This window comes from Neopsephotus bourkii, unplaced genomic scaffold (genome assembly GCF_033783945.1).
Source record: "Neopsephotus bourkii isolate Nb327-2 ecotype Australia unplaced genomic scaffold, CSIRO-AGI_Nbou_v1 NB_718, whole genome shotgun sequence".
Taxonomy (NCBI): domain Eukaryota; kingdom Metazoa; phylum Chordata; class Aves; order Psittaciformes; family Psittacidae; genus Neopsephotus; species Neopsephotus bourkii.
Genome location: NW_026901217.1, coordinates 519,489 through 535,750, shown reverse-complemented (window position 1 = coordinate 535,750; position 16,262 = coordinate 519,489). Strand labels below are relative to the sequence as shown.

Sequence of the window (16,262 nt, the reverse complement as noted above, 5' to 3'; positions counted from 1 at the left end):
TTGGCAGACTGCTGTCTGATCCAGCATGACACTTCCTATGTTTCTGTGTTTTAACTGATAAAAATGTGTTTTTTAATGCTGAGCTAATAACATTTTGAAAACAATCCATAAAACATCATATGCAAGGCAATAAATACAGATCATGAAAGAATCTATGTAATAATTATAACTTGCAGGAAAAGATTGAAACAAACTTTTGAGAATAAAATGAAAATAGACACTGTAGTCTATTAAGCATAACTCCTGGAAGTCCAAGTGAAACTAAAAAGATCGGTGATGTCAAATGACCTGTCTTGACTGTGGTTTGAGATAACTGCAACAGACCAGGGAACCTTGTCTGAGGAGAACAGAACCAGCCCATATGAAAAAGTGTAGGAGCATCTCTCTGAAAACAAAACAAAGCAGCCTAATAATTGTAGTGAAGATGAGAAATAAGGGGAAGATGTTAATTTGCTGGCCAACACACAGGTATACCTCCTTACTAGTACCAGTACTAGTAAATACTTGTTTATACTTGGAATACCCCTGATACTGCATCTTGTGTGAAAAAAAGTTACTTTAACATTCAAAGACTTATTTTATTGTGATCAGTGGGCTAACTGCACATTTTAAAGCCAAATAATAGCCCAATCCTTCTAACGAAGACATTTACTCTTAATCCTGCAATATCTTATTAGATGTCACAAATGAATTAGATGATAAATCCACTTCTGAAGGACCAGTTCCATGTGAGTCACCTAGATGCACAGATCTCCAATTTCCTTTTGTATCAGCACTAGGGAAGACTGCTAACTCATAAGCAATGTAGAGAGGGGACGTAGCATCTGCAAATAATTCTTTTTTTCCAAAATATTCCCTCATTTCTCCTGTACAATCACATGCTGGGTTTTCTGAGAGATAGTTACTTCAGATTCAATTGAGCTATTTGTGGAATTTAACGGAGAAGGCTATTCCTTGAGATTGCACTGAAAGTATCAGGAGACTGCATTAGTGTTAGACAGCAGTTTTGATTTAACAGCATATTTACTGAAAATGGAGGTTTAAGGAAGTTAAGACTATTTCAAATTTGAGTTGTTTTGACAAACAACTCCCCTCAAAAATGGGGGAGAATTTTAGAGAATGACAAGTATTTTTGTTTCAAGGAAACATAACGGAAATCTAAAAGGGTTAGGGAACATCAGAACAAATAGTTTTAGGTTAATTACAACACAGATTTGGTGGTTTGAGGAGGGAGTAGAACTTTGAAACTTATTTTTTTGTGCGTTTTAGTTTGACCTGAGATGATTTTCGAACACACATTTTTTTCTTTTTTTCTTTTTTTTTTTTTTTCCATTTCAGTCATCAAACTGAAAATTCTGTCCATTTAGTTTAAGGCAATCCCTGCCTCTACCACAAAGGTCCTTATGTGACACTAGGCAAGACAGCCTTCAGAAGTGGTTATTGTGTGGTGTGCTTTTTTGGAAGCCTGGCAGGTAGGCACCAGCTGTTTCGCAGACGTACTCAGTACTCATGGATGTAATTCAGCTCAGTGGGAGCTGTGCTTCCAAAATGGAATGTGATGTTGCATTATAATGTGTGCTCTGCAGAATGACATCCTCCATATCTCATATTGATGCATTGTTTTCTTAAATGATTTGACCTCTTATTGTCTGCCATTAGAATGGATAAAATTATAACCCTTTTTCTCAGCCAGTTAAAATTATTCTATAAATATTTGTAAAACCCTTAGAAACTGTTGGCATGCAGTAAACAGGTTTGAGGGAATTAATAATCCTGTCTTTGTGGGAGGCTTGAGCCGTATATTTGAATCCAGGTACCTAAGTAAAAGTTGGAAACAAAATATTGAATCACTGTTTCTAAAGTGAGCAGCAGAGGTACTAAACATTCAATGAGCTGGAAAAAAAAAAGCTAAATGTGATAAGTCATTGAAGTCAATTTCGAAGTTCCTCTTCAGATGGATGTCAGATGAAGGTTTCATCCATATTTCTGTATTTCCTAACTTTGAAGAGTTTAATCTTGCAACAATAACAACAACGGTTTTAATAGAGGGGTTGTAGTTTTCGCGGTCATTAAATACAACTTACTGAGTTATTTAAAAACTAGCAAACTACATTAAAAATTAGTTTAATCACATGAACGATGCTGGCAAACACAGACCGAGGTATTAATGCCACTGCATTAATATTGCATACCTGAGTAAACAGAATAACTGATAGCAGTGGGTGGTTATTATCCCATGTGTTTCTGAGACTGGACAGGAAGGGATTCTGCTTCACAGCTCTTCGCTGAAAAGAGGAGTAACAAGACTCAGCAATGCTGCATGTATGCAACTCCAGCCCAGAACAGAAGTGTACACTAGGGAAAGCAGGCTCTTCTGGTCCCTCCTACTCTTCTTTTGCCTGCTTTTGCCCTTCTAATCTGCTGACATCTTAATCTTATCTTAGTCTGCCAGTGTTTCCTTGTCTCAGATGCAGTTATCATTCCTTAAGCTTTGATCTTGGTTTCAGCTGAATTATGATAAATAATCTGCACTCTTTTGGATTTCCTTCCTAGTGATTTGCAGTCTCCTCACCTGCACTATTCCTCATACAGTTGAAGTTCCCTTTACTGTTCCTATAATTTTGTCTTTCTATTCTCTCCAGGTGCAGCTTTCCTGCTGGTATTCTTCATCATCCATGGTTCCTTGTTTCAGTCTGCATCTGCAAATTTTCTGTCAAAGCTGAATCTTTGACTTCTGTCAATTGCTTTTCTTTCTACTTTTGCTCTTAATCTTTGTTATATTATTTAGTTACTAAGCTTAGGTAGCAGCCTAAGCAAGCCTGGCTGGTCTGGAGCATTATTGGGGCCCTCTGGCAATGTGATTTGCATTGGGAAGCTCAATGCTTAGTTTTATTGGAATCTATCACAGTTTCAACAAATAACCCCTAGCAGATCTTGATTGATGAAGTCAAAAAGAAGAATTTAAAATATTTCATATTTTCCCCTTAAGAAAGTGTTGAACAGATTGAACCTTTTCAAAGACCTTTGAAAATGATAATATGCTGAAAAAATTGTCTAGATAAATGTTGGGTACCTGAGTGAGAAGACAGGACTCATTCCTAATTTACACCCTTTAATTTTATATATGCATATGCTGTTATCAAATATCTCCAGGTAAATTACATTTTCATACTGTCAGGCTTTAATTATATTCCTTTATGCCACCATAGAGTTAATCATAATCTCATATTTTGGAATTATGCAATCAGATTATATATTTTTTTCCCACACATTGCGCTGCTTCTGGTTCTGGCTTTTTAGAAAGAAAACCTATTTATAGCTTTTCTTAAGCTAGTTTATATTTCTTTATTTGAAATTTTTAAGAAGAATGCATAGCCTTGTCAATGTAATCCTTTTGCTTGAAGAAAAAAAATGTTACTTGGTGAAAATGTAGTACCTCCACAGCTCTGTATCCTTGTGTTTTTAGCACAGAATAAACATAATGCACATTAACTGTGACATTGTTTCCAGCAGACTGCAGAGCAATTTCAAACAGCGGGAAAAGATGTCTATCACCTAGACTGAAAAATTAGATTGTTCTCTGAATTAAAAGCTGTTTTGTTGCTTCCAATATGGATACATGCTGAGACTCAGTTAGTGAACCATTCTTCTCCTAATATACAGTTATACATTAAAAGCAGATTAAAGAAGACTCCTAACATACAAGTATTGTCCTTGCATTAGAAAGAAGACAAAACATCTGCTGGGTGCTTAAGATAATGATTCTTTAAACTTTTGTTTTTCAGGTTCTTCCTTCAAATCAAGCTGTAGCAAAGGAGAAAAAACATTAGAATTCATCCCAATAAATCTTCATCTGCAAAGAATGCATGTGCATAGTCCTCGATTGAAAGGTAAAGTATATTCTGCTGAGAAATTTTCCAAGTATGACAAAGTATGTTTTGAAATACAATTAAACTTTCAACTAAGAGGTATGGTTTTCATTGTAGCCCATTTTAAGATGTAGATATTTGAATTTGTATATCCTGTTTTAAGGATGAACATTGAGCGGACATGCTTTCAGATTTAAAACTGCAATGGAACTGAAAGGTATGCTGTTTAGAGAGTTGAATCTTGATAAGTTTGAATTTTTTACTTAATCTCTCTTGTTAAATTTTGTAGGTGGGACAAAAAGATGCTACAGATAAAAAGCATGAAAAATAATAGTATTACATTGATTCATTTTTTAGTAAATTTGTGTGCAATTTGGACTTTTATCAGTTTGGAGAATGCTGAGGAGAAAAGCATATCACAAGAAATACAGTAACTTATAAAGAAAATTCTGAGATTCGTTTCATGTTGCATGCGTTTTTCCAGTTAGTGAAGTTTGTGCAGTATTAGCTCATTTGTAAAATTTGTGCAGTATTGTAGGATTTGATACAGGAGGTTTCTTGCATGACCAGATTTTTGCTTGGTTTGGTTTGGCTTGTTTGGTGGTTTTGTTTTTCTAATAAAATCAAGATCAATCTTCCAAGTTTATTATTTAAAAATCTGTGCTTTACAGGCTTAAAGTGTTTATTTTTTTCACTTTAATGGGCTCTAGAAACTTTGTGTGTTTATTTCTTGCCTTTGTTTTGTATACATATCTGGAACCTGTCTTCCCAAAGGTTTTGATTTCATTCTCTTATGCCTGTGCATCTGCTTCTAAAATCCAAGCTTTCAAGTTTGGGTGTTGTTTGGAATAAGAGCAACTGAGTATGTACTGTCCATAGAAGACCACACTTAAATCATGAGATCAAAGAAGTCAACAGCTTGCCCACCCTCCAGATTTCAAATTCTTAAACTAGCATGCAGACACCGCCACTGGGATTGACTAGAAGACTTGGATCTGTGCTGGAAAGTAGGAATCAGGCCCAAATTTAAAGCTGTGCAAGGGATTTCTCTGCCTCATCTTCTGAAAGCACAAGTTTTGGATACCTGTAGCAGATGGAAAACTAAGAAGTGGTTAACAACATTTCTTTTAAGTTGTGGGGTTTTTTTGATAAATTCCAGGTTTGTTGTGCTCATGTTGTTTCTATAAAACTTTGAACAAATAAGTAAATGTAGAATATATGTTCACTGAAATGTATTGGTAGCTTATGCATAATTCAAAATAATGTGTTGTTGAAGTGCAGAACTAATACTGTCATGACTGATACTGACACCTTGAACAGTGTTCAGTAAGAGTCACATCCTTCTAGAGCACTGGCTTAATTTCCCATTGTGGTGTATAATGTCAGTGCAGTGTAAAAAAAGCAAGTCTTACCTGTTTCTGAGGTGTTTCTGGTTGGTTGGTTTGTTGGGGTTTTTTTTCTCCTCACTGTGCCACCAGAGATAGTGATGAGAGCACAAAATATTTCCTCCTAGAGACTGCTGGGATAAACTTACCAGCCCAGGTGATGCTAGTTGCACGGCTCAGTTAGGGATGGGTTACTTCTAAACTTATTATAGAATGGTTGGAAAGGACCTTAAGATCATCTAGTTCAAACCCCACCATCATGGGCAGGGATGCCTCACACTAAACCATCTCACCCAAGGCTCTGTCCAGCCTTGCCTTGAACACTGCCAGGGATGGAGCATTTATCACTTCTTTGAGCAGCCCATACCAGTGCCTCACCACCCTCACAGTAAAGAACTTCTTTATATCTAACCTGAACTTCCCCTGGTTTACTTTGAACCCATTACCCCTTGTCCTGTCACTACAGACCCTAATGAAGAGCCCCTCTCCAGCATTCTTCTAGGCCCCCTTCAGATACTGAAGGGTCTCCATGCAGCCTTTTCTTCTCCAGGCTGAACAGCCCCAACTTTCTTAGCCTGTCTTCATACAAGAGGTGCTCCAGCCACTGATCATCCTCGTGGCCCTCCTCTGGACTTCTTCCAACAGTTCCATGTCCTACTTATGCTGAGGACACCAGAACTGTACACAGTACGCCAAGTGGGGTCTCAGAGGAGCAGAGTAGAGGGGCAGGATCACCTACAAGCTGCTGGTCACGCTGCTTTTGATGCAGCCCAGGATACGGTTGGCTTTCTGGGCTGCAAGTGCACACTGAAGCCGGCTCATGTTAAGTTTCTCATTAAAAAACACCCCCAAGTCCTTCTCAGCAGGGCTGCTCTGAGTTGCTTCTCTGACCACTGTAGCCGTGTTGGGATTGCCCTGACCCAAGTGCAGGACCTTGCACTTGCCCTTGTTGAACTTCATAATGTTGGCATAGGCCCACCTCTCAAGCATGCCTGGGTACCTCTGGATGGCATTCCTTCCCTCCAGCGTATCAACTGAACCACACAGCTTGGTGTCATTGACAAACTTGTTGAGGGCGCTCTCAGTCCCACTGTCCATAAACAGGATTGGTCCCAACACTGACCCCTGAGGGACGTCACTCATTACTGGTCTCCCATTGGACACTTAACCATTGACTACAACTCTCTGTGCGGCCATCCAGCCAATTCTTTATCCACTGGGTGGTTTATCAAATTGATGCCTTTACAGTTTAGAGACCAGGATGTCGCATGGGACAGTGTCAAACACTTTGCACAAGTCTGGATGGACGATGTCAACTGCTTTGCCCCTATTCATCAGTTCTGTAGTCCCATTGTAGAAGGCCACCAAATTCGTCAGGCATAATTTCCCCTTAGTGAAGCCATGCTGGCTGTCACAAACTACCTTGTTGTTTTGATGTGCTCTAGCCTGATTTCCAGGAGAATGTGCTCCATGATCCTGTCAGGCACAGAGATGAGACTGACTGATCTGTATTTACCCGGGTCTTCCATTTTCTTGTTGAATAACCCCCTGAAAATGGGGGTTATATTACCCTTCTTCCAGTGGTCAGGGATTTCACCTGACTGCCTTGATCTTTCAAATATGATGGGCAGTGGCTTAACAACTTAATCTGCCAGCTTCTTTGGGACTTGTGGATGGATTTCATCAGGTCCCTTGGACTTGTGCACATTCAGGTTCCTACGATTATCTCAGATCTGATCCTCTCCTACAATGGGCCTAAGGTCTCCATTCTCACAGTCCCTGCATCTGTCTTCCAAGGCTTGGGCAGTGTGGCTAGAGTACTTGCCGGTGAAGACTGAGGCAAAGTCGTCATGGAAAACCTCAGCCTTCTCCAAATATATCCTATTTCTCAGGAAGCCTTAATGAGCCCAGTGCTGCCTGTGCCTAAATCAGCTTATTCAGTGCTAACCTGTGCCATGTAAGCATTTGCTTAGCATTAAGCGAAAATATATCTCTGATTATGCTGAAAATACCGTGAACATCTGATACCTCATGGAAAGGGTGATAATTTTCTGTAATGTCATCTGTGATTCTGTTTAATACAAAATTCTGTTACTGCTGCTTGCATATAATTTTAGCAGCATCCTTTACAGATAAAAGATTGTATATAAGCAAATCATAGTACAGTGAATAATTTATTGATAAATTGAGATTATTAAATTTGCTGTCACTGTAGAAACATGTAAATTACACTGTAAAGTTTTGCCTTGTAAATACACTCTGCATCTAAGCAGATCATAAAATGGTCAGTAGAAACAATGATTGTGGGAGTACTAGATTGTGTACTGCTGATGTTCATTCACTTCCAATTTAGAACATGGGAACTTCTGAGTATCTGTTAGGTACTGTATTGTTTCAATATTTTGTTATTTCTTCTACTAAACAATGGTTCCTCCAAATATTTTAACAAGATGATGATCTTAAGGTCCTTTCCAACCCTAACTATTTTATGATTCTATTCTATGATTCTATTCTATTGTGACAGAGTATGACAGCATGAATTTTAATGTAACTACTGTTTTGAAGTTAATTCACTCAAAAGCATTTTTAGATTTGTAATGACTGCACATGGCCAGAACTGTAATTTTACATCTTTTCAAGAAAACCTCTGGCTACAGGATATTGTATGTTTATTTGCTAAATAAAAAAGTGGAATGATATATGCTACTTAATCACCCCCAACTTTTGCACTGCTGGAGAGCCGTTTTCTTTTGTTTTCAATGAATTTTCTCCTTTCTCCTCCAAAATCATTTTGCTTGTGGCATATGGTTAATCCATAATTGAAAAGGATACAGAAAGAATTAAATGTTAGAATCATTTTCTAAATTTAGAACTTGAAGTTATAAAACACTCCCTTTTTTCTTTAGCTAATGTTTGGTTTGCTGACATAAGAATTAGATAAAACTGTTCTTGTTACACTCAAGTTTAGAGATCATAAAACATTAATAGAGAAGAGAACTTGTGTTAAAATCGGTATTTCTGCTTGCCCGTATTTCTGGGACTGACACCTTAGTTACAAGGAGCGCTTTTTATTTCTCTGTTTACAAAATGGGTTCCTCAATATGTTTAGGATATTTTGCTAGCACTATAGTATGGGTACAACAAAAAGTAGTTGATTTTTATTATATATGCCTTTGGTTGGATAAATTATTTCTCTATCTATTACATAGCTACCATCCCATCTCTTTAGTTCTGTAACCATTAACAGAGGTGGTGATTAAACAAGCTGATGAACCAAAAAGCTGTCATTAACCCTTACCTTGTCAGATGTCTTAATTTTGAGAATGAAAAATAGTTTTTAATCCCAATGACCATGTGCATGCCCACTGATACATGCTTTTTTGTTCAATTACAGGCTTACTTTTACCGAAGTTTGATTTGGGTTATTATTGGTGACTGACATGGAATAGAAAATACCTGTGTGTTTAAACTTACAGTAGAAACAGCTTTGAGAAAAATACTGTTTCATTATGGGATAACTGAATCCCTATCTATTTGATAAACACCACGTTTTGCTCTGTTCATCGTACTACAAAGTTCCAATTTATATATTGCCATAGCTTTGCTTTTGTCCCTGTTCATACATTGTGTTTGTTTAAAACAAATCTGGTGGACTGAAGAAATTTTTATTTTGCTTCTGGCCAGTGGGAGATACTGTCTCTATGAAAGCAAACACGTTACTTCAGTTCAATATTGAGCTGTGCTTGACATAAAAATCCCTCAGCTCTTTAAATTGGTCTGATAAAGCCTAGGTTTATGGAACTTCTATCCTGTCACTTTGGATGTCACCATGTTGCAAAAGCTGTGTTTTATTTGTGAAGGAGCGATGGGCAGGCAGTTTATATTTCTGCATGGTGAAGGGATTGTTGGTTTTGGGCAAATGTGTAATTGGTGTTAGTGTTTCACTTGTACCAGTAGGAGGTGAGTGATATTTTTGAGTTAGAATAATTGGTGTGAAATGATGATTAACTCAAAGCTCTGTTTCCTTGCACTCCAATCTTCTGCATTTTCTTCCTTCAGTTTCTGAAGTAGGTATTTGAAGAACGGTTGAGGGGGTCTTTCTAACAACTATTAATTAATATTCTGGGAGAAGCATGCTGACAGTATGGTTCAGCTCCTACAACTCTCTGCTGGATTTTAAGGTCTGTCCCCACTGTATTATCAACAGTCATCTGTTCTTGAACTGGACAATGGTTGTGAGTTAATGGAGCATTCCTGTACCAGTGCACTCATGCTGACACTGCATGTGCTTTACAAGAAGCTTCATTGATGTGAAAGTGGACCACATCAAAAGGCATTCCTTGCAGCACTTTCCAGCATACTGTCCTCTGGAAAGTGGGAATGAGATTGCTCTGTGACTGTTACTAGAGTCATAGACATTTTCTTCTTCTTAGCCACTCTCACTCTCCCATGTTTGCTTGCATGGGGTAGATGCTAAGCTGTTCTGGGTGTGTTTGTGTCTCAAACATCCTTGACCATGATAAGAAGATGCCATAGGCTGAATTAAAGCTTCCTTGTGGGCAAATCCTCCATAAAGTTAGCTATAAGCAGGGTCACTATTTCTTTTTAAAACAGAGGCAGCAAAAGCACCAGGGTTTACTCTTTTAAGTATTTTCTTGAGTTAATCTGTAAACGTATTCAGAATCTATTAGTCAGTTACCCTGATGGGTTCATATCTTATTTTAGTTTCAATCCACCTTTCTTTTTTTTTTTTAAGGAATAGAACTACTTATTGTTAAGTACTGATAGAGCTCTAATAGCCCAAGATTATGTAGTATGGACTAATGTCTATTAAGACCTGAAACAATGGGCTATTGAAGAATCTTGATGCTCACCTTAGGCTAATGAAATTATGTCACTTCTCCTTTTAAGTGGAAATTGAAGTGTCACCAATTAGAGTGCAAATCAATTTGAGTGAATATGCTTTGACATTCAGTTCTGGAAATAAAACATAGTTCATTAACTGTGAATCATTTGTACAGTGTTCTTGCTTCTAGGGATATTTATCATCAAAATGCAAGAAAAGTTCTATTTTAGGAAAGGATTAGATTTTAATTTAAATGCAAAGCTTCCTTAATGAATAAAATAGTTCACAGAAAAAACTCCTCTAATGCTTCCTTTAGAAATGCGTTGTAAGAATGAGGCATTCTCACCAGTATTTTTATGCCTCCAGTAAGCTTGGGCACAAAACAGGTACTGCTTACTACAAACATGAATTCTGCAAATGTAAATTTAAACCTTGAAGGAATAATTATTGTGGTTTGGGGTGTAATTAAATCTTCATCTCTGCATTGACAATCAATCACAGGCACAAAATGAAAGGCTGTTTTTAAGATGATGTTCCACCTCCAGTTCTGTAATCATACAGAAAAAGTTCATCCTGTATGTCACAAGATATCAGGTACATTCAGAGAATAATAGCAGTTTGTTGTCTCATCAAGAATTTCAATAGTATGGTATATTTTCCATTCTGCTGGCTTTTCAGCTGAAAACGATTGACATTCTCTGTGTTTATAAGCATATATAAAAAGGAAGTACATGTCATAGAACAGGGTTCTTCAATTTAGCATTAAACAGGTAATTATATCTGCAAGTGGAAGCTAAACAAATTCAAAGCAGAAAATAAGTGGAGGTTTGACTGATTGATTAATCTTTGGAGCAACTTCTCTCAGAATATAGCAAATTCATTGTCACTTGAAGTCTTTAAATCAGAATCGGATTGTGTTGGTTTGTTTGTTTTTAAAGATGCCTTTACTCAGCCAGAAAATATAAACCTGATGCCGGAATCATTAGCTGTAATTCAAGCAGTCAGACTCTTCAGTTCCATCATAATGGTCTCTTTTGACTAAAATGCATGAATCTGTGCATCTCAACATGATTGCAAGTTAAATAATGAAAGGGGTAATAAAGTGAAATACACAAAGGGCCAATTTACTTGGCAGCTTTGTAAACTGCAGAGCTAGAATATTCTGTGCTGTGGCATATAATTTAGATGTAGCAATAAATCAGATAAACTTTCAAAGGTGTGCAGGTGGCTATATGGATTGATTAGCCTTTGGGCCTCCCTGAGGCGCTGATTATTCGTCGGAACTAATATAGACCTGTTGTTCTCACATCTTGTGAGTAGATGTCATAGTGTTGCCATACCATGGGGATAGGTCCATGCAAATCTCTGTGCTTGTCTGTTGCTGTTCCAGATGCTCTGTATGATGTCATCACGGTGGGAGCGCCGGCAGCGCATTTCCAAGGATTTAAGAATGGTGGTCTCCGAAAACTGCTGAGTAAATTTGAGGCGGAAAGACGAAAGTAAGTAATTTTGTAAGTAGCTAGGAAAATATCATTAAAGTTGCATTTAAATGTTATGAGCTCACTTGAGTAACAAAATGGTTTACCCTGCTGAACGCATGGAAGATTAAAATCTAGTAGGATGGAGGAAGGATGCATTTATAACTTATTTCCTTTATCTTCTCTGCTTTACTGGGCTGCAAAATTGAAGCAGAGTTTACTTTTAGTGTGAAGACCCATTTTTAAATACAAACTCAAAATTGTGACATTTTTTTCCTATATTTTGGGAACTTGAGAAATATCAGTGCTTGAAAATATGCTGTGCAGAATGAAATAGCGTTTTGGTAATTCTTGTGCTAAGTGGAAAGCGGCTAGAGACAATTTTTCAATAAACAGTAACTTCATTTCTGACAGCTCTGGGTATATGGGAACAAAAGTATTTTTAGTACGTCTGTGAAGTAAAGAGGGAACTCCTCTTGTTTTTCAGAAAGATGAAACAAGAATAAGCAAAGATAAGACCCTAACTGAGGTTTCAGTTTATTGCAGTACTCAAGTGCTTTGTTAACTACTCAATATGTACAATACTGTTAGTTGCATATTTTGCTGACCAAGAATTGGACGTATTTGTGTTTGTTGCTATGGCTGTTAAGAAATTTCAAGCAGCCACAGCTGTCACTGGCAGCACCCAGAGTTGTGACTGCTCAATGCTTCAACTGTGCCAACCCCATGCAGTCAGTGGCACAACATTCAAAAGAGAATGCAGGAAAGTACGGCATATATGCTAGTCTAAGCATTGGGATGCTCCGTAGAAAATGAATTCTATTGTTTTCAATGCTAAGAAAATTTGCATAGCTACAATATCATAAAGAATGAGCAGAAATTATAAAAATCTATTGTTGACTTCTAGGTTGACTAGAAATTGGCATCAATACTAAAACCAAACTGAAACCAGCAGATGTATTTGCTTTGAAAGCTGCATTATTATTTTTCTCTTTGCATTGCATGACATAAAAATCTTCCAAAGTCTTTCATTTCTCTTGCCACCTCTGATGAGAAAGCTTGTTAGTGAAACATGAACATCACTGTTCACACAAGACCCATGAGTGGACTTTGTGTTAACAGTAGGTACATATTCTGCTATCAGCGATGGGATAGGCAGCCTTATCCCCATGATATGGAGGCATATGAAGTACATGATAAAGAAAATGTCTAAAGGCATTTCTTAAAATAGCTGCTTTTTAACTATCTGATTAATATAGTTGCAGTTGTATTTAGTGGGGTTTTATTACATCTCATAAGAAGAAAATGTCATAAGTGCTTTCAGAAAATGAACTGTTTCTCACTTGTGCAGTCCTGCAGCATATCCCTATTGACAGAATGTGATCTCCCAAAATGGAAGATAGCTGTGAGGCAGACTTGAAATCATTAACTGATATTTCTGTTCCTTGAAGAAAAGGAAAATGCTTTATAGGGAAGAGGCCTAGTCTTCCTGGAGTTCTTCCTGGGAGAACATATTGCAGTATCTCATAGGAATGGGTAGACAATGCTCTTGTTTCTTAGATGCCTGTAACAGGAGAATAGAATATGATGAGCTAGACTCATTTCTTTGGATCCTATTCAATGTTCTATGTCAAAAGGATAGGATGGCAAAGGATACTCAGTGCTGTACAGCCTCTTCTCATTTTCATTCACTCTTATTGACTCAATCATATAGACCTCTAAGTTGATAGATTGTGATCAAGAGCACAGGATAAAGCTTTGTGCAGATTTTATCAAAGCATTTTATACCTATTTCAAAGTGCCTACACATCACCTTATATTTGCCTTGCTGCTTAGACTTCTTTGCATCCCTCAGAAGCACTTGTACTTTGGTGACTTTCAAGGACAGATTACTGGACTTTTACTCTGACAGTGCAGTTCTCATGTTTCCTTGTTCCCACGGAAGAGCAAAAATCTGTATTTAGGATGATATAACTAGGGTAACTGTTAGTATCCTCTCAGACTCTTCCTAAAAAAAAAGAAAGAGCCTCCGTCAGGCTACCCAACTTAATTTTGAGCATTGAAAACAGGGGACTGCAATTTTAGCAAATCACTTACCAGACCTGAAGAAATGGACATTTAGCATACGAATTCCCATGAAGTAGAAAGGAGGAAACCTCCAAAATTCATCTGTCTTTGAGAGCAGCACAAACTCAACTAGAAGATCTTGTGTGACTCAAAAGACTGGAGAAAGTAATCTCTGAATATGATCTCATTTGAAGAATTGGTCTACTCTAAATATATACAAGAAGTGACCATTCTCATTCTTGCCACAGAGAATTTCTTTCACTGTGGCAATGACAACTTTATTTTGTAGGCACCTGTTTGTTTAACTGCATGAGGATAGTTTGAGGACAAAGAGCATTTCCAGGGGCAGCTTTTACAATTTAAATTTTCTGGTTTACAATTGGAGCAGCTTTTCTGAGGATCTGGTTGAAGGAAGAAGTGACACCTTGAGATATCAGTCAGAATATAAAATGAACAGAAAAATGCAGATTTAGCAGCTGTTTCTTCTAGGCGAACTGAGCTGAATACGTAGAGGAAGATGTGGGAAGAGATTATTTCTCAAGCCAATCCTGGTAGCTTTCAAGATACTGTTAGCACATGACAGAATGCCTTGCATGCCTTTGACCTTCAGGCTGATTATTAGAATAGGTTATTGAAATATTCAACAGTATCATCATATCACAAAATATTCCTTGCTCAAATCTATGCTTGGGGAATTAACAAACAAGAGGAACTGTCAGCTGGTAGCAAGGTTATATCCCACTTTGCAAGATCATAATTGCATTTGCAATTGCCAAACCAGAACAAGATTGAACCATATGTTTCATGAAAGTTTATCAAACAGAGAAATGCAGAAAATGTGTATCTGAAGATAGGGCTGGCATATTTTCTATTACATATAGAAATTTTCTATTACATATGTATTTTTTGCAGACAAAAAAAGAGGGGAAGGTATTATATAATATTTATTTAAAAATGCAGTATTTTTGCAGTTCTCTCATTTGTTACCACTAAGAAAGACATATTAAAAAAAAATAAGAGATTTCTAAAAACCTGATCTCAAATAATAGGGAGAAGTTGAAAAACAAGACTTAATGGTATGCGGTCTGAAAGCAGGTCCATTATTTTATTACCCATTCACAATCTGTACTGGTTTTGGTTTGCAACAAAAACACAGATAAAAGGCTTTGCAACTGCAAATGTCAGGCCTGTCTATAAGACATGGCTCTAATATGTCTGTCCCTTTAGTAGCTAGCGGTGAGGTTCACAACACCAGTAAGAGCAAAGGGGTTTTTTTTAATCTTGTTTAGGCATAATCACATTTAAATCCAAATCACTGAAGTTTGATCACAGTATGTGAAATCATTGCACAATATGCACTGTATGTGTATAAAACAATACAGATTTGGTTTAGATTTTTTTTCATGATGTTGTATTGGTTTATTCTTTTTTTTTCCTTCCTTATTTCTAGCTGAAAGAGAAAGTCAATCAGTTGTTCAGATTCAGTCTTCTGTTGGCCTGCTGGTATAGGTTACTTCTCCTACCTGCAAATGGAAGGCCTTGTAGTCTTCATCATCACCAGTCTAGATGGTACAGCAAATTATTTTTAGAGCTCATTTGTGCAGGGACATAAGGCAGTATACATTATGCTGTATACAGTAACTTATACACATATAATGTCTTGATGCTCAAAATGTGCATAAATCACTTTCTAGATACTTTTGAGGACATTTTTCTAATTTAAAATTTAATTTTATAATCCATGGTGTAGCCAAAACACATAGCCTGATGATTACAAGATTTTTAATGCCCTGGTACTCATCATCAAGAAAAATGGGTGTCCCACAAGCTGCATTAGGTGCTGTAATTCACTACAATTTTGTAGACTGTTTCTAGCAAGTTCTTCAGAAATTACCCTGCTTTAAATTAGTACAGGCGTAAAGCTGGAATAACACTGAAATGGATTTTCTGTTGATTTTTTTTTTTTTTTCCTAAAGCCATAATAATGTAATTCGGGTTTAAACTGCCCAAAAGGATCCTCTTTTCTTTGACTACTCCTAGCTTTTGGTCAAGGTGTGAGGTATGTTTCTTTACAAACATACATGTTACCAGAAATTTCATCAATTCTGAGGTCTTCCTTTAACCCATTTCCATTCTCTGAGGAACCTGAAATGGTACTGTTCCACAGAAAATCCCAGAGCTGTTGAAATAATAATGAATTGCATTTCATCTAGTTGTAGCCTTTATTCTCAAAGGGAAACCACAGCCTGTCATGCATTGCACTGTTCACAGAGGTGTTATTCTTTGCTCACTTTCCACCGTTTTTTGTTTTGGGTTTCTTTGTGTGTGTGTATTCCAACATGTGTGTGAGAAAGAGAAATTAGACTTCATGGAGATGAACATTTTTTTTTTCATTGGCCATTAATTAGTGCTGTTGGAAGTTTTGCTGGGAAACTGCCACAGATTATACTATTTGTTGAGATATAAAAGTCTCATCAGTATTTTCCAGGCTCTAGACACTCAGGACAGAATTGCCTGAAGAGTTTCCTTAAGCAGGTATAAAAGAAAAGGGACTGGGGCTGGGAAAAGAAGAGAAGAAGGAGTTGAGGAGCTTTGTATGTGAAGGTTGGAAAGGATC

At 37.2% G+C, this 16,262-nt stretch overlaps 1 protein-coding gene across 7 annotated transcripts in view; it reads left to right on the top strand.

The window, feature by feature from the left end:
- INPP4B (inositol polyphosphate-4-phosphatase type II B) overlaps window positions 1–16,262 on the top strand; it is a 315,400-nt gene that overhangs the window by 228,473 nt on the left and 70,665 nt on the right. For all 7 annotated transcript variants that reach the window (XM_061354114.1, XM_061354112.1, XM_061354115.1 and 4 more), the window contains 2 exons: window positions 3,786–3,890; window positions 11,491–11,599. In XM_061354114.1, the coding sequence (XP_061210098.1) occupies window positions 3,786–3,890; window positions 11,491–11,599 (214 nt within the window). The remainder of the gene's footprint in view (window positions 1–3,785; window positions 3,891–11,490; window positions 11,600–16,262) is intronic.